Below are 23,948 nucleotides of genomic sequence, written 5' to 3'. Positions count from 1 at the left end.
TGCAACGACTTCGCATCATACAGAGAGACCAACCATGTTTCTCCGAATATCTTGAATCATGATCCTTATGACTTCATCTCTACTACTTATAAGAAGTACATTTTTTTCATTTGACTGTTTTCCTGACTTGGGAGGTAAGGTATGTTTTATCCACTAGAGTTGCCAAAATTGGAAGCATATCTGCAGTTTTTTCTTTCTAAACCGGCATTTGTTGGCCCTTTTTTGCCACTGTTATTCTTACAAGTGGTAGCCTACGTATCATTATTACTACAAACTGAGAGGATATTTGTTATATTGTCAAATCTATACTACTTACAAAAGAGCAAACATAATCTTCTTTAAATGCACCCCATAAAACGTACACGGATACATTACCACCGCATGATTAGTCCCACTAAACTCAATCTAACGGCTAGCCTTAACCTAATCTGTTCTTTGTGTGCACTTAGCAATTTACATTGACTGACCGTACTTCACCGTGGAGGAAAATATGAAGTCCACGCCTGGTCAATTAGGAAACTATAATCACGGACACATCCTATTCAGAAACTAATCACAGACGCATCTAATTATTAGGAAACCAATCACAAACGCATCCTATTATTAGGAAACTAATCACGGGCATCCTATTATTAGGAAAATAATCACGAGTGCATCCTATTAGGAAATTAATCACGAACACATCTAATTATTAGGAAACTAATCACGGATGCATCCTATTAGATAACTAATCACGAACATATCTAATTATTAGGAAACTAATCGCGAGCGCATCCTGCCGTCTCCTATCAGGGAATCGTGATCGTGAGTCGCCTATCGTCACCGGCCCACCACCCACGCGAGCCACAATGGGAGACATGCGAAGAGGAGTTGCGGCTTCCTCCGAACACGCACACGTGCCGTCGCCGCCTTCGTCTTCTGCCTGGAGGGCAGGTCACTCTTCTACTGACTGCAACGACTTCGCATCATACAGAGAGACCAACCATGTTTCTCCGAATATCTTGAATCATGATCCTTATGACTTCATCTCTACTACTTATAAGAAGTACATTTTTTTCATTTGACTGTTTTCCTGACTTGGGAGGTAAGGTATGTTTTATCCACTAGAGTTGCCAAAATTGGAAGCATAACTGCAGTTTTTTCTTTCTAAACCGGCATTTGTTGGCCCTTTTTTGCCACTGTTATTCTTACAAGTGATAGCCTACGTATCATTATTACTACAAACTGAGAGGATATTTGTTATATTGTCAAAATTTTAGAATGTTGAGCCCTTAAAGAAATGTGTAGTACTCAAGTAACCGTTCCAAGTTGTCATATTAATGCTTTTGTCCAGTGATTAACAAGTATAATTACGCAATTTATCAATGTAATTTTTATTTGGTTTACATGTTCTATTTTCATAATAAAGTAAGTCACTTTTCTTGCTTCCAGACATTACAACACTTGTGGTGTAATAGTAGAATCGGATGGTCCAACTAGCATTTTTTTGTCTTGTTTCACAACTGATTCTATGCAGTCAAGACATCTCTACACTTCTCTATGTGACAATGGCTTCCTCTTTTCAACAAACCATAGAGGTCTCTTCCCGCTATTGGTGGTTGACACTCAATTGTAATAATAATTCTTGACTGGAGTTTGTTGGCACTGAAACGGTTCCTTAGTTTGTCCTAAGTGACATTTTCATGTGTGATTATACTTGCATAAATGTGTGCATATAGAGAATCATGATGAATCTTCTAAATAATTTTGAGTTTTATACATTGGGAAAAGTGGGTGGTCTTTTAATACAGGAGACATGTTGATTAAGGAGAAACGATATTTCAAATTATTTGTATGAGTTGGGAATAAGAGATTGTGTACTTTATAGGGAAATTTCAAATTTATGAATAAATTGTCTTGTATTAAGTATAGTATAATGTGTTAATCCAAATAGACGCGTGTTGCACGTGCATACTTATTAGTCCAAATAGACGTGCGTTGCACGTGCATATTTACTAGTGTCTCATAAAAAAAACTCGTCTGTCGCTTTAATGGGTCCACATGCACGATCCTCATTCGCTCTCGGAGATCATGCGGCCTTGACATGGACCAAGATGTAGGCACTGATTATTTGTCTGTTGCGAGATTTTGGCTCTCAAACAAAAAAGAATCCTTCCTTAATATAGCATGTGTAGTAACCATATGGAGCATATGGAAACTTAGAAATTCCATTACCTTTAACAATGCCATATGGTTGTTGTCAAACATGTTTCAGGGAAGATGTTGAGTTTGACCAAGATCTAGGTGATATTGGTTCCGGAACAGGAGAAAGAAATCTTGGGGGACTTTTTGAGGTTCTTAACGGAAAAAGTGAAGGCGCCTCTAACCATCAAGAGTGGCTGAGCTGGGACAAGCTGCGCATTGTGAGGAAGGATTCAGAACTGGGCTCGCCCGCTTCCACTTCAAACAAGCTTGCTCTGAGTGCTGTGATGTTCAGCCCTTCATGAGTTCTTCAGCTGACGTGGTCCCCCTAGCCAGTTGCAACCCCTCCTCTGAAGGCCAGGAGGGCTCTCAGCCTCTTCGAGTTGTTCTCCACCTGATGTGGAACTCCCCCCCCCCCCCTATGACTTAAGGGGTAATGTTGCAGTAAACTTTGTCTCCTGTTCTTTTTCTAATCATGGCTTATTGTAAAACGTTGATCTAGTAGTATCTCTCTGGCCGCTTTGTGCCATGAAAGGATTAACCTTTCTAGGGGTAGTTTTTCTTGGTTTTCAGCGCATCCTGCTACTATTTAAACATGTGGTTCTCGTTATATTCAATATAATGGAGCCGTGGACTTGGTCCCTTTTCCTCTAAAAAAACATGGACCAATTAATATTGCATTCTTTCTATGCAAAAGTGTGTATTAAAAAACTGTGTATTCACGGCCAACTCTAACAGGGTTGTCATATGTGTAACCAGTCGTCGTGACAGGCAGTTTTTGATGAAAAAATTGGGATGTCGGAATCATCATCCAATCGTTATATTTTTGGAAGCCACTCCAAATCGAGAATGTATCTTCTATATTGGGAGACCATGGCGGGATCTTTGGAGGGAACTCCATTCAAAAAGGGTTTGGCGCAAGCGACACTTCTCCACTTCCCACCAGCACTACTCCCCCTCTCCTTGTTGTCGTGCTCTCTTCGGCCACCCGTAGTCCTCGGCGGCGACGCCATAAAATTCGCCTCGACCCCCGCGTCCCATTTCCCTTGGTTTGAGGCTAATGTTATGACTTCCCCGTCTGTCACACCACCTACCCCTCCGTCGGCCCCAACAAGGACCCGACACCGCCTAGACCAGCACCTCCTCCCCATTATTGTCGACGTCTCGGGACATATCATATGCCGCCACCAACGTCGTGGACTCCAGGCGCCAACCTCTCCCATAGGCGCGGCAGTGTGTCAACGAAGAAACAGAGGAAAACAACGGCGTCCCACGTCCTTCCCCCTCCCCCCTTTGTCCAGGCAACGAGCGAAACTCAGGCTCCTACCCAATCCCACACAATCAAAGATTTACTGACGAGATAAAATAAACCTCCCCCCTTGTCTTGCATTTCGATTAGTGCGATTTAATGCAATGTGACGGTGGAAGAATGATGGCATTTGTGCAATGTTTGTGTTTAGCTATGATTCTGTGCATTTGGGAGGATCGAGAGTCAATAACAAATCATTTCTAGATATTGTGATGTGTGATTTCGCGTGACCAATGAATTCGATCTTGATGGCGCAGCGGTAGGGCACTTTGAACAATCAGACACAGAGGGCAAAGATGTTGAATTGTATCAATTCCAACCTTACAGTTCGTCTAGAAACAAAGCAACTCGGGCCGCAAACTACCCCGCGGAAGAGGATGTGCTCTTCCGAGGGCATGGCAAGACATCACCTTGACGCAAACTACACCATGGAAGAGGATGTGCTCCTACCCTCGCAAACTACCCGTTGTCCATCTTCTCGCACATGCCCTCTTCATGATATTTTTTTGGAAGGAAAATACCATTTTCTGAATTACCTGGTGTGGCTAGTCATCCTTAATTTTTTTAGATAACGAAAATATGAAATAGATAAGAAATATATATTTGAATGCATTGCTTTTCACCCATCACAATGCGATAACGAAAATGTGAAATAGATAAGAAATATAAATTTGAATGCATTGCTTTCACCCGTCAGAATGCAAACAAATGGAAATGTATACTCCTTCCGTTCCTAAATATAAGTCTTTTTAGAGATTCCACTACAAACTACATACGGATGTATATAGACATATTTTAGAGTGTAGATTCATTTATTTTGCTCCGTATGTAATCTATAGTGTAATCTCTAAAAAGACTTATACTTAGGAATGGAGGGCGTACAATCCATACAACTATTTGCACATATGTATCAATCGGCGTGACCGTAGCTTTTATTTAGGGCATGCACGTATTTCTAGATCACCGATTTGACTACAACTAAAAATATATTATATGTCATCAAAAGCATATCACTAGATTCATATGCGAATGAAGTTTCTAAATATATTTTTTATTACATATAATACATATTTAGTTAGTTAATTTAATGATCTAGAACGACGTGCATGCCTTATGCACGAGACGGAGGAAAGTTTAAAAGGTTCTTCGAAAGATGCAGTCCCGGTTAGAAGTTCGGTCCACCGTTCAAGGACTGTTGGAGAGTATACAATATTTGGATTATCAGCACTAACAGCTTGGAAGAGATGAACACAGAAAGACCAAGATTAGCAGGAAATGTTATGTCAAGAGCTTGATTAGTGACCTTTTAAGGACAAGATACATCCACACATGTAGGAGTCGTAATTCGGAGACCACTGTTGGTGCCACAAATGCAGAGAAAATCTTTGCCGTCCGTGACATTCCACGGCGCGACGAGCGGACAGTCGAGCCAGGCCCGAGCGCCGCCGGGAACCACGACGTGGAACACAGAGCTGAAGTCCGGTGTGGCCGCAATCACGTCAGGAACTGCACCATGGGCCCAAGGGATCACAGGGAAGCACCAGACATCGTGGCCTTCTTTCTTCCTCCTTCCGTGTATCATCTGATGTTGCAGACTTGCAGTTGCCAACTCCGATGAAACAATTTTCCAAGAACGAGATATTCCTGACTCCATGTGGCTTCAAGGGTCCGTCAGCTACAGCACTTCGCCGCCGCCATCCAACACACCATATATATGCACCTCCAGGGTATTCTCATCGTCTATTTGGAATAGCCACGAACCTTGTTCCCAATCAGGGACATTTGTTCAGGAGATAGCTTGCGTCACGCGGGAATGGCCAGCGCAGCCCTTGCCAAGTTGCCATCCTAGCCAGTGTCGGGTAATTCGATACGCTGGCCTTCCACCAGCTCAGAACGTCGAAACCTCTTGCGCCTTGGACCGGGGGATCTTCCAGGTAACGATCAAGCTCTGTTTTAGTTACTACCTCTGAACGGCAGTACGCATCCCATGCCTGTTCCAACTCATGAGCACTGCCGGCAGTCTCCTCCGTGGCACGATTTGGATTTCCACCGTCTTTACTAAAAGAGGCAAACAGACGACCCATTTCTTCTCTCACCCTGCAGACGTACTCTTCGCCCGAGGAGCCGAAGCCGAAGGCCCTGTTGAAAATGAAGGCGACGAACTTGAGCTTGTATCGGGGGTCTAGCGCAAACGGGATCGACCATTTGAGGTACGAGTTCCGTATTCCCAGGTCTAAATTTCCCTTTGCTCTTCCAAGAACTGCCGCAACATCGCTGACAAAGCAATTGCTGCCCCCGTAGAGATGTTCTCTGCTGGCTCGATCGATTTCAGCCTGCAGGGTCTCCCTCACCTTGAACAACTCAAGAAGGACGATGTTTGAGGTCCGAGATTGTTTTGGTGGCGCGATCTATTCCCCTCCAAAGCCTGCACAGCAGTTTGTCGAACTCCGAGGAAGAATACTTTTGGAAAACCTGCAGCGAAGAGTAGCACGAGTACCACTTCTTGTGGTACGGCAGACGGCAGTCGAAATCAAGCTGCGAGCGGAGCTCTTCGAACTCGAGCCCGGGCTCCCCCTCGACCGTCTCCTCTGCGTCGCTGGCGAAGGGATGTGATCGTAGGTTGTCGCAGAGGTCTTCGGCGACGGAGCAAAGCAGAGTGTCCGCGTAGGTGTCGCCGCAGCAGCAGCTCACGCCGCCGCAGACGGCCTGGAAGCTCGCCTTCTGTAGGTAGGGCCTGAGGCCGCCGATCCGTCCGACGGTGATGCTGAACAGCCTGTGCAGAACAGAGTGGCTGGATATCCTCTCGACGAGCACGTTGTAACGGTCTGTGCCGTGTAGGACAACCCCGCCGGTGCCCAGCAGCGGCATGCGGCTCATGTACTCCGGCGCGACCAAATAAGCGTCGATGATCATCTGGCGGTGATGCCAGCCTTCGTCGATGAAGTGGCAGGCGACGTACAGGACCGTCCCCTGAGCGGTCTCGGCTGCGTCTAGTGCTAGGTTGACTTGTCCGGAGGTGCGCTCGAGCTCAGACTCCAGGACCCTCATCGTTTCCTCGAAAATACCGTCGCAGCTCAGCTGGATGGCGTCCCGCGAGGGCACCTCGAAGCCCGGGTTCAGCCGGCACACGAAGCTCCTGAAGCTGCTGTCCTCGACAAAGGATGGGTCGTACGAGTGCGACGCTATCATTCTGGCCAGATCGGCAGTGGCCTCCTTCCAATTGCTGTCAGCAGGCTTACTACTGCAGTCGAGTGACTGTGATTGTGCGGCGGCAGCTAGAGGCTTTGGTGGTGGTGGTGGTGGTGGTGATCCTGGGCAGCTGCCTTGGGCGTGCCGGCGGAGACGACTGGTGCCGTTCCTGCTGGTGTCGGCGGCGAGGCCGAGACCGCACCTTCTGCACCTCGCTCTCTCCTCCCCGTCGGAATTCGTGAAAGGTTCGAAGTGCTCCCACACGTCGGACCGCGGCTTGCGCTTGCGACCTTGCTTCTTCTTCTTCACCGCCACTGCTTGTCCCCCGGTGCTCTCCGCCGGCACGTGTGGATCTGTCTTCCTGCAAAATATCCAACAGGGTATCAGGAGGAAGCAGCTGTGGCTTTCGTACATGGTGGTATTACACCCGCAAAATTGGCGACGACGATGGCCGCAAATCAAGGGGGAAACCGCATGGATGGATGGTGTATTGTTCGAGAACCAAAAGCTGCCGATCCAAGGAAGGAAGAAAGGACGAAGGATTGGTCTGATCTGACAAACTTACATGTAGAAACTGTTGCCGCAGATCTTGATTGCCCTTTGCCCTTGCCGGTGAAGTCTGCGCGAGGAGCAGAGCGGAGAAGCTCTGCGCTTTCTCAGTCCCAGGCTCTCTCAGCACTCCTCTAAGAGTGTGTTTGGTTTCTGTCATCGGATGGAATGTAATGGGTCGGTTCCATCCCGTGTTTAGTTAGTCGAAGGAATCGGAATATGAAACAGCATATTCGCTGATTATGCCGAACCGAGGCGTTCCTCGAAAACGAGCGGACCACGCGGAACCACCTCTCTCGCGTGCCTCTCCCCGTCAGCCCTCTCTCTATCTGAGCCGCCGCCGCCCAAAACACTTCTCTCGCTCTCCGGCGGCGGCTGTACCTCGCGTCCCAGTCGTCTATCCTCTCCCATGGCGTGCAGCAACAGCTTGGAGGCGATCTAGCAGCAGGCGGCAGGCTAGTAGCCAGCGGAGCAACATAAACAGAGAGCAGGACGCGGTTGCCTGTTCCTGTCGTCATCGGTGGCCGCCGCGTCGTCCCAACGGATTGGCGGGTCTTCTTTTCCCGCGCCTTGTTCCTGTCGTCGCTGCTGTTGGTGCGAAGCAGAGCACAAGCAGGACGACAGTGTCTCGCCGCTATTGGTGCCTGACACCGCTCGGTTTGAGCGATTTGCCTGACTTCAGATTGATTTCCGGGAGCACCTACCTTGATACTAGTTGATACATTTGAATTGATTTCCGTCCGCAGCAATCTTCATACTACTTGATACTTCTGAATTTGACGGCGAGAGCAGCAATCTTCACCTGGTCGGCGACGGAAGAAATCAATTTCCCTTCCACCCTGCTTGATATTACTACGTAGTTGATGCGCTACTGTTGATGCTCAGTACCAGTACTAGTTGATGCGTATTTAATCACCGTACTAGCACTTGGAGAAAATAATTCTTCGTGACCTGTATCTTATCCTATTCCTCTAACCAAACGCTGAGACGGAACCATTCCGTTCCATCTCGTTAGCTCTACTGAACACTAAGACGGAACCATTCCGTTCCGATGGAATGGAACCATTCAATTCTATTCCACTTGGTTCTACAACTAAACACACTCTAAAGGATGGTGATGGTGAGCTACTGAGCCTCCATCATAATCTGGTTACATTCCACTTGGATGTCCCGCATAAATGGTTGGTGGGATACCCGCCCACACAGTGTATGCAGGCTACAGCGTATAGACGAGGGACTGCCGTGACCTGTCGGGAGAGCACTAGAGCAGGACGGGGAACACACGCCCTTTTTTTTTTACTTTATTTTTTGGCCTTCGATTTTGGATCTCTTTTATTATATCTTTTGATTTGATACAAAATTTCAAATTAAGATTCGTTTACGTATACGTTTTTCTTGTGGCGGGGGCTTTAAAATAAGACCATTTATGAATGTGTTTTCACCGGTTTTTAAAATTCCATTAAGTTTCAAATGCTGAAACTTGGTGCACGCGGACCACAAAATCACAAGTTTCATAACTAAAACTTAAGCTTGGTGTGCCCTCATCCGAAATTCAATGACTTTGCAGATCACGAGTCAATCGGACGGCTGGGCAGATGCGTGCCCGTGCGAATTTCCGATAACTTGTCCCACATGCACCTTTTGGAGGGGATTGGAAGGACTGAGAGGATTAAGTCTCTTAGACCAATGCAGTAAGGTGCTTGTGAAAATAAAACATTTTTTCTCAAGCACTAATGCTTGTTTTTATGGCAGATTGTGTAAGTATGCATACGTACTATACAAACAAGTATTGGTGCTTAAGAAAAAAATCAGTTTATTTTCACAAGCGTTTTGCATTGTATATGGCCTTATACAAGCCAAAATCTCTAAGTATCCTTAGAGAGATGCTTAATAGAACATGGCCAGAGGTGTCTCCAACTTCTTTTGCCGGGAACAAAAGGATTCAATCGGGATCACCCTAATGGTTTAGACAAGGGTAAAGAATGTACCAACGATGGCAATGTTGCAAGGATGTCCTCGGACACAAAGGACTCTGATGTGACTTTTCCCGTTTCACTCCCCCTCCCTCTCTTTCGTTGCCCCCCTCTTTTGAAAGTTGTCCAGGGCTGCCTGGTCCGATCCAATACCTCATGTGACGTCGATGCCGGCCGGCAATTGGTTGCAGAGAGGTGCTCGGGTCTTCGTTGCGCATATGTTGGTAGTAGTAGTCCTAGTTAGTCTTGACGTTCTGCCATGGATTGAAGATATGGCGCCTTTGTGCTTTGATCATTTCTCTGGGCCTTCGAGCACCCAGCCATATTAAAAGGAATGACTAGATGTGCATGACAGCCCAGCTAAAGCTCACTGCGCCAGATTGGTGCGATAAGCGAAAGCGAAGGTCAAAATGTCGTATCCAGGATCACTGACGCTTCCCTGAGCTGTCAAACATGATAATAAAGATAGGCACGTGCTAAGCGTTGGACGGCTGATGCGTAGATCTGTTGGATCCCGCTTGCGACAGTCGTCCGATCTAGGGTGCGTCAGCAATTCCGCTATGACCCCCATTTATAATGTGGCCCATGTTACGCTCGGGGGTTTGCAACATGATCAATGTTACAGGTTCGAAGAAGCATTTTTCTTCAAAACTGCAAGTGTGGAAGCTCAATTTTAAGGGTTTTTTTTTTTTTTTTGCATTATGGGCTATGGAATTGAGTCCTCTCAACTCGTTTTCAGTAGAAACTTACGTTCATGAAGACTGTCTATATGTTCCTGACATCGCAAATATAGTTAATGACAAGCATTTAATAAAATATCTATCTTCGAATGTCCATATGTTCCCGATAGTGCAATCTCGCATCTAAAGAAACCCTTACTTTGTTGGGGCTCATGTTGCAACCAGTTGGCACATGTGCAACTGCAGCCCCCTTTTAAAACAGGCAGCAATCAGTGCCGGGCCCCTGCTTGAAAGGGAAGTGGGGGAGAAGGGGCGGGGAAGGATTCAAGGCTTCAGAAAGGAGCCTGGAAATTTCCAGAGAACATATAAGGTGGAGATGCAGCGTCTGCATCATTCGGCCGCGATTTTCACATAAAGATAATAAGATAAGATAATATGAATGATAGCATGAACGGCAAACATCAAAAGACAGAGATGACATGAATGACAACATAGAACTTCGCTTCCACATTCCAGACCAGAGTTCAGATCGCCACAGTTCAATTTTCGCATCGCAACCAACCAATTGACGTTCACCAGCCAAATTCACCTTACACCACCAAACGACCAGCGCTAAACTCGTAACCAGTTCCAAAAAAATGATCTCCTATTCTTAGGCTCCCCTAAAACCGGGTTCCCCTGGGAGCACCTCCTCTATGCAGCAGCAACCGGTGTCTGCTTCGTGCCGTTGTTGACGCGGGTGTACCTCCCGGTCCCGTTCTCGTTCTGGAAGGGCCGCGGCTGGTGGAAGCCGTTCCCATTGTGGTGGTGATAGCCGTTCCCCTGGTGCGGCGGCCCTCGCCCGCGGCCTGAAAACTCGTTGCGGTTTCGGAAGTCGTTCCTCCTGTTGAAGTTTTCACTGCCGTCGTTCCTCCTGTTGAAGTTGTCGCCGTCGTCCCTCCTGCTAAAGTCCTCACCGTCGTCCCTCCTGTTGAAGTTATCGCCGCCACGGTAGCTCGCACTGTTCATGTAGCCACCTCCCCGCCCCCTGAAGTTGTCACCACGGTGACCCCTCCCGTATTGGAAACGGCCACCTCCGCCAGCATTCATGACAACACCATTCACAACTGCGGAAATAGTTCAAGTTAATCCATATCTCATAACGGATGCTGCATTCAAGCTAACAAAATAACCACACATCATCTTGAAAATAAACAAAAGAACCTCTAAGAAACTCATGGGAAACATTCCAACAACAGGCTTTCTTTTTCTTCTATATAATCAGCATAGATTGATTAAGACTAATACTAGCAAAAAGAAAGGACATTAGTAGAGCAGCACAACATTGCTACTTGATGCCACAAAGAACAGCTACTCCCTCCGATCCATATTACTTGTGGCTCAAACAGCACTGATATTAATATGGATCAGAGGGAGTACACAGATTTATGCAACACACATTTTTACATGCTCAGAAAACAAAGATGCATAGAAACCAAATTAAGAGTAGCATTGGTAAAGTAACAAACTAGAAAACCAGGAAGGTTGCTTACCTCTCGTACTGGTTCGTTTCTGCTCAATGCCCACTTCAGTGTCGCCAATATAAAGTGGAGATGCCTGCATCACAGTAAGATACAATTATTACATGGTCTCACAGATACTGTAAAAAAGATAATTTGTCCGGTATAGGCATACCTGAATTGCTGCTTGCATAGATTGCTGGGATTCAAATTCAACAAAGCCAAAGCAGTACTGATCAATCTGAAGCAATTAAAGTAAGAGAATGTCAGACAAATAGCACCAGCTGGAGCCAAAACAAACTGTTACAACTAACCTTGTTGTTCCTAACTTGGATGCCGTCTGGCTTGATCGTACCAAATTTCTTGAACTCTTCTTCAACCATTGGGACAGTCGAATTGTAAGGCAAACCCTTGATGAAAATCGAAAAGCCTTGTTCTGCAGGGTATAATAATGATCACAGCTATGAACGCCAAAATGACTAAATATTTATACGAAGTCAAAGTCATAACCAACCATCATGAGAAGTTTTATTCTTGCCAACACTCGTGCCCGATGGAGTGCCTTCAGCAGCCTGCGAAGGCTTTACAGAAGATTTTTCTGAACCTTCAACAGCCTTGGTCGGAGGCTTGGTCGCAGGTTTAGGAGATGGCTTAGGTTTGACAACTGGAGTTGGTGGGCCCTCCTTCATGACTTTCACCTGCAGATCAGTAATTAGAAAGAACCTCAAGGAAGTCCACAAAGGCTAAAGGAACCTCAATTCAATTCATAAAAGCAATAATTCCATCACTTCAGAATTACATTATGAACATAGCAGTAAAAGCCTACTTGACAAATAAAAGATAAAATGATAACTCACAATTGATGCATAAGTCTTCTTAGTGACATCCTTCTGAGCTGGAGAAGGAGGAGGGGGAGAAGCAGCAACAGGGGTCTTTTTTGGAATATCCTTCTGAGCTGGAGGAGGGTTATCCTTCTGGGCAGGAGGAGAGGGGGGAACAGCAACAGAGGTCTTTTTGGGAACCTCTTTGGTCACCTTCACAGGTGGCTCAACCTTATTTTCAACAGCTCCATTAGCAGTCAGGTTACTTTGAACAGTTGTGCCATTAACAGTGGGATTCCGAACATCCACGTCGGCAACAAGGTCAGTAGTCGAACGCTCCACCACCACAGCTGGAGCAGGATCTGCTACTGTTGAAAATGTGAGTACACATGGGATTACAGTTGTTTTTAAAGAAATGCAATAAAAATATCAACCTGATTGAGCAACAGGCTCATCCTTCTGAGTTCTTCCGTTTTCTAGATTCCTTTGTGTTATCAACCTAAAAATATCATTGAGAACAAAATAGCCGCCACCATCTTGTGGCGCCAGGAAGAACGACTGTGTAAATCGTTGGCAGAAGTCATCAACCATGGTTAATGATCCAGTAACAACAATGAGAACACCACCATTGTGGGATAACACTGCATCTGCAGTCTCTATCTCTGTCAAGTATTTGCTGAAGTCCATGGCCATAATTTTCTTGCTGATCTCCTGTTGGAATACAGGAGGTGCGAATAAGCATATAGTCAAGAGTAAGGTCGTACAAGTTGTAGCAACAAATTTCCATGGAACTTACAGGCAATGTTGTTACGTATTCCATGACACCATCAGAACCTGTCCGGCCAATCCTACTTGTGTCTTGATAAAACTTATGCGCCTGGTCTGGTGTCTCGTGCAGGATATGGTAATATTGCTCAACAAATACAGAGCAAATCTATACAGCAAAAAGATGTTGATCAAAACGGGCACTGGTCGCTTTGAATAGTCTATTCACAGGAGGCACGGAGAAACCTACCACTTGGGGACTTAAACGAGGAGCGGCAGCGGTTCCTGCTTGCGTTGCCATTGCTGAAAGAAAAGTATACATTAATGATTAAACAAGATAAGCAGTACATGGACACAAAAAAGGTAGCAGGATTAGAAGAATGATTTAGAGAAGGGACGATTGGCCCACATAAAAGTCAGAATATCGATCCAATCATCAACAATTCTCTTAACTACAAATCCAAATGCAGATTCTATAAAGTATGCACCCCGAGCATCTGTCCACACTAAGAACAGAGACCAAAAGGAGGGGCAACAAATTCAATCTACTCTAAACACCAACAACAAGAGGTCTGGCGGCATGAACCACGGAAATAGCATGTCAACCATAATAGACAAACTCTATGATAATCTCAGACAAGTACTTCTTCGACAATAATGCCCAGCCCCTAGGTAGATTACGACTATATACACGCGTGGACAGGAATCAGGGGCGGATCTAGATGGCGCGCCGGCACAGGTTATGAAGGTCAACGGGATTCAACTAATCGCTGGATGAGAAAACAACACCATACCTCACGGGGCGGAGACAGCGGCAACGCGATGTCCCCGACGAGGAAGAGCGGGTTCGGCGGCGGCGGCGACGCGGGGCAGAGGCGGGGCGCTGGGAGGGAGGGGGCGGGGGATCGAAGCGTCGGCGGCGGGATTGGGCCGCCGGCGCTGAAGCTAGGGTTTAGCACGGCGGAGAGATTTAGAGCCGCCGCTTTTTTTTCGAGGGAGATTTGGAGACACGGCCGCCTTGGTAGGGCTCGGGAGGAAGAGCCGGGGCGACTTGTATAGGATCGGCCCCTCGGGTGCGTGCTGGTGATCCTGCGATGCGAGCCGTCGGATCGGGATTGCGTGGCTTGGATCGAGCTGGATTCGGAGGCGGACTCGGGTTTTGTACAAACACCCCCTCTCCTACCAAAAATTGGGAGCAGGACTCCGGTTTAACCCCAACTTTTTTGGACTGAGATGTTTTGAGTTTGTACTCCGGACGGGTTTATACAAGACACGATTAAGAGAATCTGAAGTTGCCAAGACTCCCGTAATTTATGCTTTTTTATGTAATTTATGCTATGATTATAGTTTTGATGAAATAGGAATTTCTGCAGTGAGTGGATTGAAATGGCTCCTAATGAGCTTCTTCCTCTTTTACTTAAAGATGTAAGTGTTATCACCACTGAATAAAGAGGGAACTTTAGTTGTCAAAAAAAAACAGATTTCATGCCATAGTCTCTTAAGCACCATGTTGGTCTCTTCACGCTGCATACTCCGCCGCTCGTCATCCCATAAATAAATGAGCGTCGGTCATCAAATATGCGCGTGACAACGAGGAAGTTTACTGGCTTCTACTGGCGCCATTAATTTCAGTCACTCACTTCTTCAAAAACATCATGCAAGTCTTGTACTTCCGTTGAGGGGAAATTTAAAAATTTAAAAATGTGCCTGCTAACCATGTGCGGAGGAGTAACTGGTTTTCCCTACCTTTGGTTGCTATTTGATCGGTTTACCTATGACACCTCAAGACCACATGCAGTGACCCAGTGGTCTCTTTGCTTCATTGTCTTCATTCATCCGGGAGCCCTCATGAGCTCAAGTTATCATTTTTCTCCTCTTCTTACTCAGCGCCCGGCCACAACTCCCTCCAAGATGTTGGCCATTTCCCTTTGAAGAGTGCATTTTGTACTCATCATTTCAAATTTGGAGAATCACAAACTGCCTAATCACTAATTAATTGTTAAAATGAATAGTTCATCTCTTTAATTTATCGATAGAATTCTACTTTTATAATGATGAACTCTTCGATTTGTCTACGATTCAATCCCGGAACTCTAAAAATGGAAAAACATGCATCTTTATAAATTACACATCAAGAGAAGCATTTCCATGGGTTGCACGTTGTTGGGGACGTTCCCCAGCACCGAGACTCGGCAAGTATCTTCACCCGACCAAGAGCCAGGGGGCTCTATGGGCCAAAACATTTCCGGGTCATGAAGGAAACAAGAAGGCCCGAGATCTGACAAGATATTCGCCAGGAGACTGTCTTGTGGAGAAGCCTAATGGGCCGGCTTACGAAGAAGACTTAGATGGAAAACTCCCTAACTTGGGAGGAAAGATGAATAAGAGTTAGAATAAGATACGAGTTGAGAGTACGACCCGAAATCTCCTGTAAACCTAGGGACTCAACCTATTTTATATAAAGGGGAGTTCCTAGGACCAAAAGACTAAGTTACAATCTCTCGAGATCTAGGTTAGCGAATTCGCATCATTGTAATCGAGATCTCCAGCAATAACAATCGAGCAGGAAGTAGGTCTTTACCTCCATCGTGAGGGGCCGAACCTGGGTAAACTTGTGTCCTTCGTTCCCGATCAACCCCGTTCAAGCGAACACCTAGTTGCGATGGCCTCCAGACTTAGTCCTTTCACGAGAACATCTGCCGTGACAAAACCACGACAGTTGGCGCCATTGGCACCAATAGGACTGCACCCGCCAATACTGGCACCTATAACCTTCGGTTCCGACTCCCTTATAGCAAACAAAGCAATTGTTTGTGAAGATGATTGACACCTACTAAATTCTCTTTATAGGATGTCTTGGACCCCGGTGTCGGTGTCAAAACCGGCGGATCTCGGGTAGGGGGTCCCGAACTGTGCGTCTAGGACGGATGGTAACAGGAGGCAAGGAACACGATATTTTACCCAGGTTCGGGCCCTCTTGGTGGAGGTAAAATCCTACGTCCTGCTTGATTAATATTGATGATATGGGTAGTACAATAGTAGATCTACCACGAGATCAAGGAGGCTAGACCCTAAAAGCTAGCCTATGGTATGATTGTTGTATGATGAAGTTGTCCTACGGACTAAAACCCTCCAGTTTATATAGACACCGGAGAGGGTTAGGGTTACACAAAGTCGGTTACAATGGTAGGAGATCTTGAATATCCGCATCGCCAAGCTTGCCTTCCATGCCAAGGAAAGTCCCATCCGGACACGGGACGAAGTCTTCAATCTTGTATCTTCATAGTCCTGGAGTCCGGCTGAAGGTATAGTCTGGCTACTCGAACACCCCCTAATTCAGGACTCCCTCAGTAGCCCCTGAACCAGACTTCAATGACGACGAGTCCGGCGCGTAGATTGTTTTCGGCATTGCAAGGCAGGTTCCTCCTCCAAATTCTTCATAAAAGTTTGTAAACACCAAGAGTAGTGTCCGGCTCTACAAATAAGTTTCCACGTATTGCCACAGAGAGAATAATATTAACACAAATCTAATCTGCTGACGTATTTCGCAGCACGACATCACACTACAGCCAAGCCTTTATTCAAATCGTTTTCACTTTTCCACCTCAGCGTGTTTTGCGAGGCGGTTTCCTTGGCACGTCTTGTCAAAGCAGAGATCGTGTCCCCCATTTACGGGATTCTCATCAATACGGACATGGGCAACCCAACTGTGCCATTTATCACGGCGCTTGGGAGGCAAGCGAGTTTTACTAGGCTGGTGGGGACGCATAGTCGCATCCGCTCATATAAGGGGGTAAGGATCCACCTTTTTACCTACGCCTTCTTCCTCCTTTGCCTACCCATCTTCTGCGCACCCAAGCTCCAGCGCCCAAGCCCGCACTTCCTACCTCAACCTTCTCCAACAATGTCCGAAGCGGGAGGCAAGTGGATGGTCTCCTCCGTCACGGAGGGCCATGTCAAAAGGCTAAGGAAGGCCGGATACCTGTCCAAAGACATCGCGCACCGGCTTCCTGAGGAGGGGCAGCTTCTCCCCACCCCGAGACCCCATGAGAGGGTAGTATTTCTTCCCCACTTCCTCCGCGGACTGGGTTTTCCTCTCCACCCATTTGTCCGCGGGCTCATGTTCTACTATGGCCTAGATTTCCATGATCTGGCCCCGAACTTCATCCTCAATATCTCGGCGTTTATCGTCGTGTGCGAGGCTTTCCTCTGCATCCGCCCCCATTTCGGCCTCTGGCTCAAGACTTTCAACGTCAAGCCAAAGGTGGTGCGCGGCAACCAGGCGGAGTGCGGAGGTGCCATGGCGGGCAAAATAGCCAACGTCTTATGGCTCGAGGGCTCCTTTGTGGAGACCTTGAAGGGGTGGCAGTCAGGGTGGTTTTACATCACCGAGCCACGCGATCCGAAGTGGATCGCAGCCCCTGAATTCCGATCCGGACCCCCTACGCGGCTCACGTCCTGGAAGGAGACGGGCTTGTCGTGGGGCGACGAAGAAGAGGTGACCGGACTGCAAAAATGCATCCAGTCCCTGGTGAACAAGCAGCTCAAGCTTGTCAACGTAGTCCAGGTCATGCTCGTCCGCCGGATCCTTCCGTGTCAAGAACGGGCTTCAATTTGTGGGAGTTCAACCCGGTGCAGCATTGAACTCTGAGCGGGCTCTTCGACACGACGTGCGAAGATGTCTGGAAGGGGCTAACCAAAGGCGCCGAGGCTCCCACATCCGCCTCCGAAGACCGCGGATTCAGCTCGCAGCATCCTACTGGCGAGGTAAAATATTTTCATCCTTTACATGATGTTAAGTTTTCTTCATAGTTTGACGCTATGCGGGATCTAAACTCCCTCACCTTTGACAGGATTGGCAGGCGAAGTCCGGACTGATTAACTGTCCGGCTCCCTTGCCCGAAGACCCAGCCCCTGCTCTCCTAGTGAAGCTGCTGGTTCCGGCACCTTATGTGGTGCCGGAGAAGAAGGCCAAGAAGAAGAAGGCCACGGGGACTCGAAAGAGTTCCCAGCATATGGTGGTGTCGGACTCGTCGTCTGATGAGTCCGAGACGCACTCCTCCCGTGAAGACGAGGAGGAGGAAGAAGAGACCTCTCCCCCTCCAGCGGGGGGAGGAAAGAAGAGGAAGGCCGCCCTAGTAGGGGAGGCCGAAGGGTCCAAGAAGAGGAAAACCCCTCCACCGAACTACGCCCCCGACACCGACGAGGACGAAGAGGAGTGGCCGGACAGGGCCAAGCGTCCGGCGAAATCGTAAGTGTTCGGATACCAGAGTAACTCATGATATTCCTTTTGTTGCGCAGCTTTCCCTAATGTCGAATATAATCATGCAGCCCGCCCAAGGACGGGCTCGACGAGTCGTCGAGCGGCTCCCTGGATTCATCGGACGTGAATTCAGTTCCGCCCGCTGCCTCCCCCTGTGCTGCGGATGACGCCGAAGTGGCGTCGCGACAAGCTCCGGGGCAAGAGGAGGTGGTCCAGGAGGAGCCGCGAGGCGACCTCCCGGACTCCAGGAGTAAAGGGGACAAGACCCCCCAGGGCTCCCAGTCCGTCTTTAAGCCAGACACCACGCCGGAATCATTAACGGTTCCGGACCGCGGCAGGCGAACTCCTGCCAAGAGGAGCAAGCCTATTGAGCCGGCGTCCTCCGTCCAACCGGAGGCGCCGGACAATCTGCTGGAGGTGCTTAAGGGCGCCTCCATCGACGAGGAGCACCGTGCCATCATGAGTACGATGGTCCAGAAGGTTCGGTCCGCCCAAAGCGGACTTACTGAAGCTTGTACTAGCCTTCTAACAGGCTTCGAGGTAAGTAGAAATATGTAAAAATATTACCGCATAGACAGTAGCCCCTGATGCTCTGTTTGGCGTTCGGAAAGAAAAGCCGAATAGAGGATCTATTAAATATCGCAGGAGTCTAACCAAAAAGGAGTCAATATACGTATGCAGGCTTCGTTGCTGGCCACCGCCGCACTGACTGGGGAGGTGGGTGCCCTGAAGCAGGGCCTCGAGCGGACCGAGCAAGAGCTTGGCCTTACCAAACGACAGCTCGAGGAGAAAGAAGGTAAGAGATACCTTATAGAAAAAATGCCTATAAGAAGATGCAATTGCAAAAAATGACAGGAGCATACTGCTTATTGTAGGGGCCACAACTAAGGTGGCGACCCTCAAGCAGGCGTTGTCCGAGGCCAAGAAGAGAGCGGCCACGGAGCGCACCGAGCAGGAGAAATTTGAGGCGCAGGTCGGCGAGGTGCAGCAAGAGCTTCAGGCTCTCATGAAAAAACATGAGAGTTTGGAGCTCGACTCGAAGACGCGAGCGTCCGAGCTTGCTGCGGCCCTTAAAACTGCCAAATCTGCCAAGGCCGAAGCCCAGAAGGCCCTCCAGGAATTGGATGCGGTGAAAAAGATAGCGGCGGGTAAGGCATTCTCTATGCAAAGCAGACATATAAAAGTAAACTACTTGTTACTTACCCGAATCCGGAGCTCTCCGGGGGCATTCGCAGATCTTCCCCGCAGCGTACCCGATGCCGCCGCATTCTACCGAGCCGAGGAAGGCAGCTCGACGGAGAAGGTGTTCTGGTCTTAGTACGCTGAGGCCGGACACCCTGTGCCCTTGAGCGACTAGCTGAAGCAGCTGGTCGAGCTCCACAAGGTGGCCGAACAGGCCCTAAAGGGCTTCATAGTTCGGCTGTGGCCTAGAGAGGCCCTGCCTGGGAGCTACTTCGGACTGGTGCGGCGGCTGGTGGAGGCTTGTCGAAGGCTCGAGGTCATCAAGCGCTCCGTCTGCATCGAAGGTGCCCATAGGGCCCTTGCCCGTGCAAGGTGCACTGGGGTAAGCTGGACGGTGAGAAGCTTGTGAGGGACGGGCCGCCGCCGGGGAAGGAGCATCGCAAGCCCGAGAACTATTACAAGGATGTTCTGGCCGGTGCCCGCCTTATGGCGGATGAATGCACCAAGGATGTAATTTTTGAATGAACTCGCTCGTGTTATCCTGTGCGCTGAAAACTTGTTCATATGCGCTAAGCAATGCTTGAATTTAAAATATTATTTTCTATGCGGCCGTTTATCAAAAAATTGAGAGATGGCCAGTCGTCGGCTTGTGCCCCCATGCCACTAGTGCTGAGGTGTTCGGGATAAACCTGAGCGCTCTTTTTCCCATGATTGGGTCCGTCGAGGGAGGCGCTCAGCACAACGAACAAGGCAATCGGACTATAATGCTTGAACACTCTCACTTAGCCATAGAACTCTATAATTTTAAATTTCGGCGAAGCCCCTAGTATTCGGAAGACCGAGTTCGGGGCGCTATCCACGCCTTGGCCGGACAAAGCCGGTTCCTCGCTCGAAGCGGCATAAGTCTTTAAGGACTCGAAAAACCTCTCGAACAGCGACCGATCTCTCGCCTCATCATGACAGTCAGTTTTAGCTTTCTCTACTGAGGTGTTCAGCCCAACTCAACTGGGGCACAATCGCAGTAGTTCTCCTAGTGCTACCTTAGCCGATATAGCGGAACGTAAGGCACCAAAATATAGGAGCCGGGCAAACCCAACTATTGACCCAAATCATGATTCGGAGCCGATGCATATAGTGCTATAAGTTTGGGGTGCCGCACTTGTGAAAGTGTATGGACTTCTCACGCAATATTGATGGGTACTGAAGCCCCTAGCGTATTTTTGTCGTACCACAGTGTACGGGTGCAACATGTTATTGATAAACATATATATATAAAGAGGATAATGCAAAGAATAGACAAAAAGCTATGCATTGTTTATAGAAAGGCTGCTATGAAAGCGGAACGATACAAATAGTGCGATAAGCCAAAGAAATTGGACTATTTAACATGTCCTGGCCAGGGGCATGCCGCGGAATTGTATTAAAAAAACAGGTATACTGCTCGCAGTAGAGACCACCTGGGAGTTCCATAATGCGGCGTGGCTTGTCTGCTTTCCTGGATCTTGCATCGTTTGTGCGACAGTTGAATTGCCGAACGGGTCATCCGAAGTATGGAGTCCTGAGAGTAAGAGAAAAAAGATAAGAAAAAAAAGGAATCCGGCAGCCCCTGGTGCGGTTTAAGCCGTATTTCAGGCGTGCCGTGATAGTGCCCCTTCCCCTGTGCCCATGGTATTTCCAGAGCGTAATTATGTACGCGAAGCACTGGTTTCGCTATATCGCGAGGGCTAGGGTTGGGGCCGCATTGCTACGCTACCTCAGAACGTGACAGGCGGTCTTGTTGTAGGGTACTCCGGGCGCGCTTGACAGTGTCCGGCTTTTTGAAGGCCGATCTGGAGAACTGCCTGGAGAGGCTGCTTTGTACTTCTGCTGCGAGCGCTGTCGTGTGCTCCTCCGTTCGGAGGGAGCGTTCAGTGTTTCCATTGACCGTGATTACTCCTCTAGGGCCTGGCATCTTGAGCTTGAGGTATGCATAGTGCGGTACCGCGTTGAATTTTGCGAATGCGGTTCGCCCGAGCAGTGCGTGATAGCCACTATGGAACGGGACTATATCGAAGATTAACTCCTCGTTTCGGAAGTTATCCGGAGATCTGAAGACCACTTCCAGTGTGACTGAGCATGTATAGTTGGCTTCTACACCTGGTATGACGCCTTTAAAGGTCGTTTTGGTGGGCTTGATCCTCGAGGGATCTATGCCCATTTTTCGCACTGTATCCTGGTAAAGCAGGTTCAGTCTGCTGCCGCCGTTCATGAGAAATCTTGTGAGATGAAATCCGTCAATGATTGGGTCTAGAACCAATGCGGCGAAGCCACCGTGACGGATGCTAGTGGGGTGGTCCCTTCGATCAAAGGTGATCGGACAGGAGGACCATGGGTTGAACTTTGGGGCGACTGGCTCCATCGCATATACGTCCTGTAGCGCACGCTTCCGCTCCCTCTTGGGGATGTGGGTTGCGTATATCATGTTCACTGTCCGCACTTGCGGGGGAAATCCCTTCTGTCCACCGTTGTTCGGCGGCCTGGGCTCCTCCTCGTTGTCGCTATACAACCCCTTGTCTTTGTTTTCGGCTCTTAACTTGCCTGCCTGCTTGAACACCCAACAATCCCCATTGGTGTGATTGGCTGGCTTTTCGGGGGTGTCGTGTATCTGGCACAAGCGGTCGAGTATTCGGTCCAAACTGGACGGGCCCTGACTATTTCTTTTGAATGGCTTTTTCCGTTGACTGGATTTGTAGCCTCGGAATCCGGCATTAACTGCCGTATCCTCGTTGCTGTCGCTGTTAACGCGGCGCTTTTGTTTGTTCCGACGCGACCTGTCGCTTTTGTCCTTGGTATTCGAATTACCAGGGTTCTTGGTTAAATTGTTGCTGCGAGCTAGCCAGCTGTCTTCTCCCGTGCAAAAGCGGGTCATGAGTGTCGTGAGGGCTGCCATAGATTTCGGCTTTTCCTGTCCCAGGTGCCGGGCAAGCCACTCGTCACGGATATTATGCTTGAAGGCCGCTAAGGCCTCTGCGTTCGGACAGTTGACTATCTGGTTTTTCTTTGTTAGGAACCGTGTCCAGAATTGCCTGGCCGATTCCTTTGGCTGCTGAATTATGTGGCTTAGGTCATCGGCGTCCGGTGGTCGCACATAAGTGCCCTGTAAGTTGTCAAGGAATGCGGCTTCCAGGTCCTCCCAAGAACCGATTGAGTCTGCTGGCAAGCTGTTAAGCCAATGTCGGGCCGGTCCCTTAAGTTTGAGTGGGAGGTATTTGATGGCGTGTAGATCATCACCGCGGGCCATGTGGATATGAAGGAGATAATCCTCGATCCATACCGCAGGATCTGTTGTGCCATCGTACGATTCGATGTTTACGGGTTTGAAGCCCTCAGGGATTTTATGATCCATTACTTCATCTGTGAAGCATAGTGGGTGTGCGGCGCCTCTGTATTGGGCTATATCGCGACGCAGCTCGAAGGAGCTTTGTCTGTTGAGTTCGGCCGGCCGGATTTATTGCATCCGGAGTGACGATCACCATCACGTGCCGTGGGGCGCCTGCGCGATCCGTAGATCGATCTTGTTTGCCTTGCCTTGTCCTCCAGTATGTCGCGCGGGTTGGGCGCATTTTCCCGTGCCTTAGTATGCTTGGCGCGGCGTCGGGGCATGGCTTGAGTGGAGGGCCAAGAGGCCTCTCTGTCCCGACCACGAGGTGGCCGGTCAGCCATGTCATGCGCTGGTGATGTAGGTGCTTCCTCCTCTAGTCGGGGTAGCAGCGTGCGCTTTGGGTAACTCTTGGAGGGGCGTTCGAGTTCGTACTCTTTGGCCACAAGGACTTCAGTCCATCTATCAGCTAGCAAATCCTGATTAGCTCTAAGTTGTTGCTGCTTTTTCTTGAGGCTGCTTGCCATGGCCATAAGCCTGCATTTAAAACGCTCTTGTGTAAGTGCATCTAGTGCCACCCCTAGTTGGTTTTGGAGCATTGACGACAAACCTAGTTGAGGGACTAATGTGTTTGTGAGAATTGCATAACACAGGTAGAAGTCCCTCATTGATTCGGTTTTCCTACTAGAGATGACCCCTAAAAATGTATGAAGACATTGAAGTCAAAGGTGGCATATAAAGATATTCACATTGAAGACTATGACAAGAGAAGACACCACATGAAGCCTATGGAGCTCGAAGACTTAGATCTTTCGTAGTTCTTTTTCTTTTGTGTTGAGTCATAGGAACCACCGTACTGTTAAGTGGGGTCCAAGAGAACCAGTCAGACTGACTGAAGTGATGCCTAACCAAAAACCTATGTCTTCGAGTGAAGACTATGAGAGCGAATCTTGTCCAGAGTCGGACAAGTCAGCTTTGCTTGTAGCCCAAGTAAAGTTGCCGTGTGAGTTTGAAATCTGACTGTTGGAACACGTGTCAGTTCCTTAGTGACCCAGGGTCATTTCGGACAAATCAGGTCGGGTTGCCAAGTGGCTATAAATAGCCCACCCCCACAACCATAAACGGTTGGCTGCTCAGATTGAGAGAACGGCTTTTGTCGTTTGAGAGCAACCCACCTCG

At 48.4% G+C, this 23,948-nt stretch overlaps 2 protein-coding genes across 3 annotated transcripts; both read right to left on the bottom strand.

The window, feature by feature from the left end:
• Positions 1–4,674: 4,674 nt before the first annotated feature.
• LOC119269873 (zinc finger BED domain-containing protein DAYSLEEPER-like) lies at positions 4,675–7,530 on the bottom strand. The gene is made up of 2 exons (XM_037551797.1): positions 7,245–7,530; positions 4,675–7,040 (listed from the first exon to the last, which is right to left on the bottom strand). Coding segments are annotated over exons 1-2 (1,191 nt in total). The 5' UTR covers positions 7,247–7,530; the 3' UTR covers positions 4,675–5,851.
• Positions 7,531–10,356: 2,826 nt separating this feature from the next.
• LOC119269872 (nuclear transport factor 2-like) lies at positions 10,357–13,980 on the bottom strand. 2 transcript variants are annotated; one of them, XM_037551795.1, is made up of 10 exons: positions 13,761–13,980; positions 13,217–13,269; positions 12,998–13,135; positions 12,636–12,912; positions 12,238–12,569; positions 11,895–12,078; positions 11,695–11,816; positions 11,556–11,621; positions 11,414–11,477; positions 10,357–10,987 (listed from the first exon to the last, which is right to left on the bottom strand). In XM_037551795.1, exons 2-10 carry the CDS (start codon positions 13,265–13,267, stop codon positions 10,575–10,577), a joined length of 1,647 nt encoding a protein of 548 aa, XP_037407692.1. In that variant the 5' UTR covers positions 13,268–13,269; positions 13,761–13,980; the 3' UTR covers positions 10,357–10,574. The 2 variants fall into 2 exon arrangements, with proteins under 2 accessions (XP_037407692.1, XP_037407693.1); XM_037551796.1 differs by having other exon boundaries at positions 12,238–12,563.
• Between the last annotated feature and the right edge of the window lie 9,968 nt (positions 13,981–23,948).

Source organism: Triticum dicoccoides, chromosome 3A (assembly GCF_002162155.2).
Source record: "Triticum dicoccoides isolate Atlit2015 ecotype Zavitan chromosome 3A, WEW_v2.0, whole genome shotgun sequence".
Lineage (NCBI taxonomy): Eukaryota > Viridiplantae > Streptophyta > Magnoliopsida > Poales > Poaceae > Triticum > Triticum dicoccoides.
Note: the sequence above shows the minus strand (reverse complement) of the source record. Positions and strands in the feature narration are given on the sequence as shown.

Coding starts and splice junctions, on each gene's coding strand:
- LOC119269872 (XM_037551795.1), bottom strand. CDS start 13,267: ATGGCAACGCAAGCAGGAACCGCTGCCGCTCCTCGTTTAAGTCCCCAA. Junction 12,570..12,635: donor TGAGCCTGTTGCTCAATCAG/GTTGATATTTTT, acceptor CATTTTCAACAG/TAGCAGATCCTGCTCCAGCT. Junction 11,817..11,894: donor GAATAAAACTTCTCATGATG/GTTGGTTATGAC, acceptor TATACCCTGCAG/AACAAGGCTTTTCGATTTTC.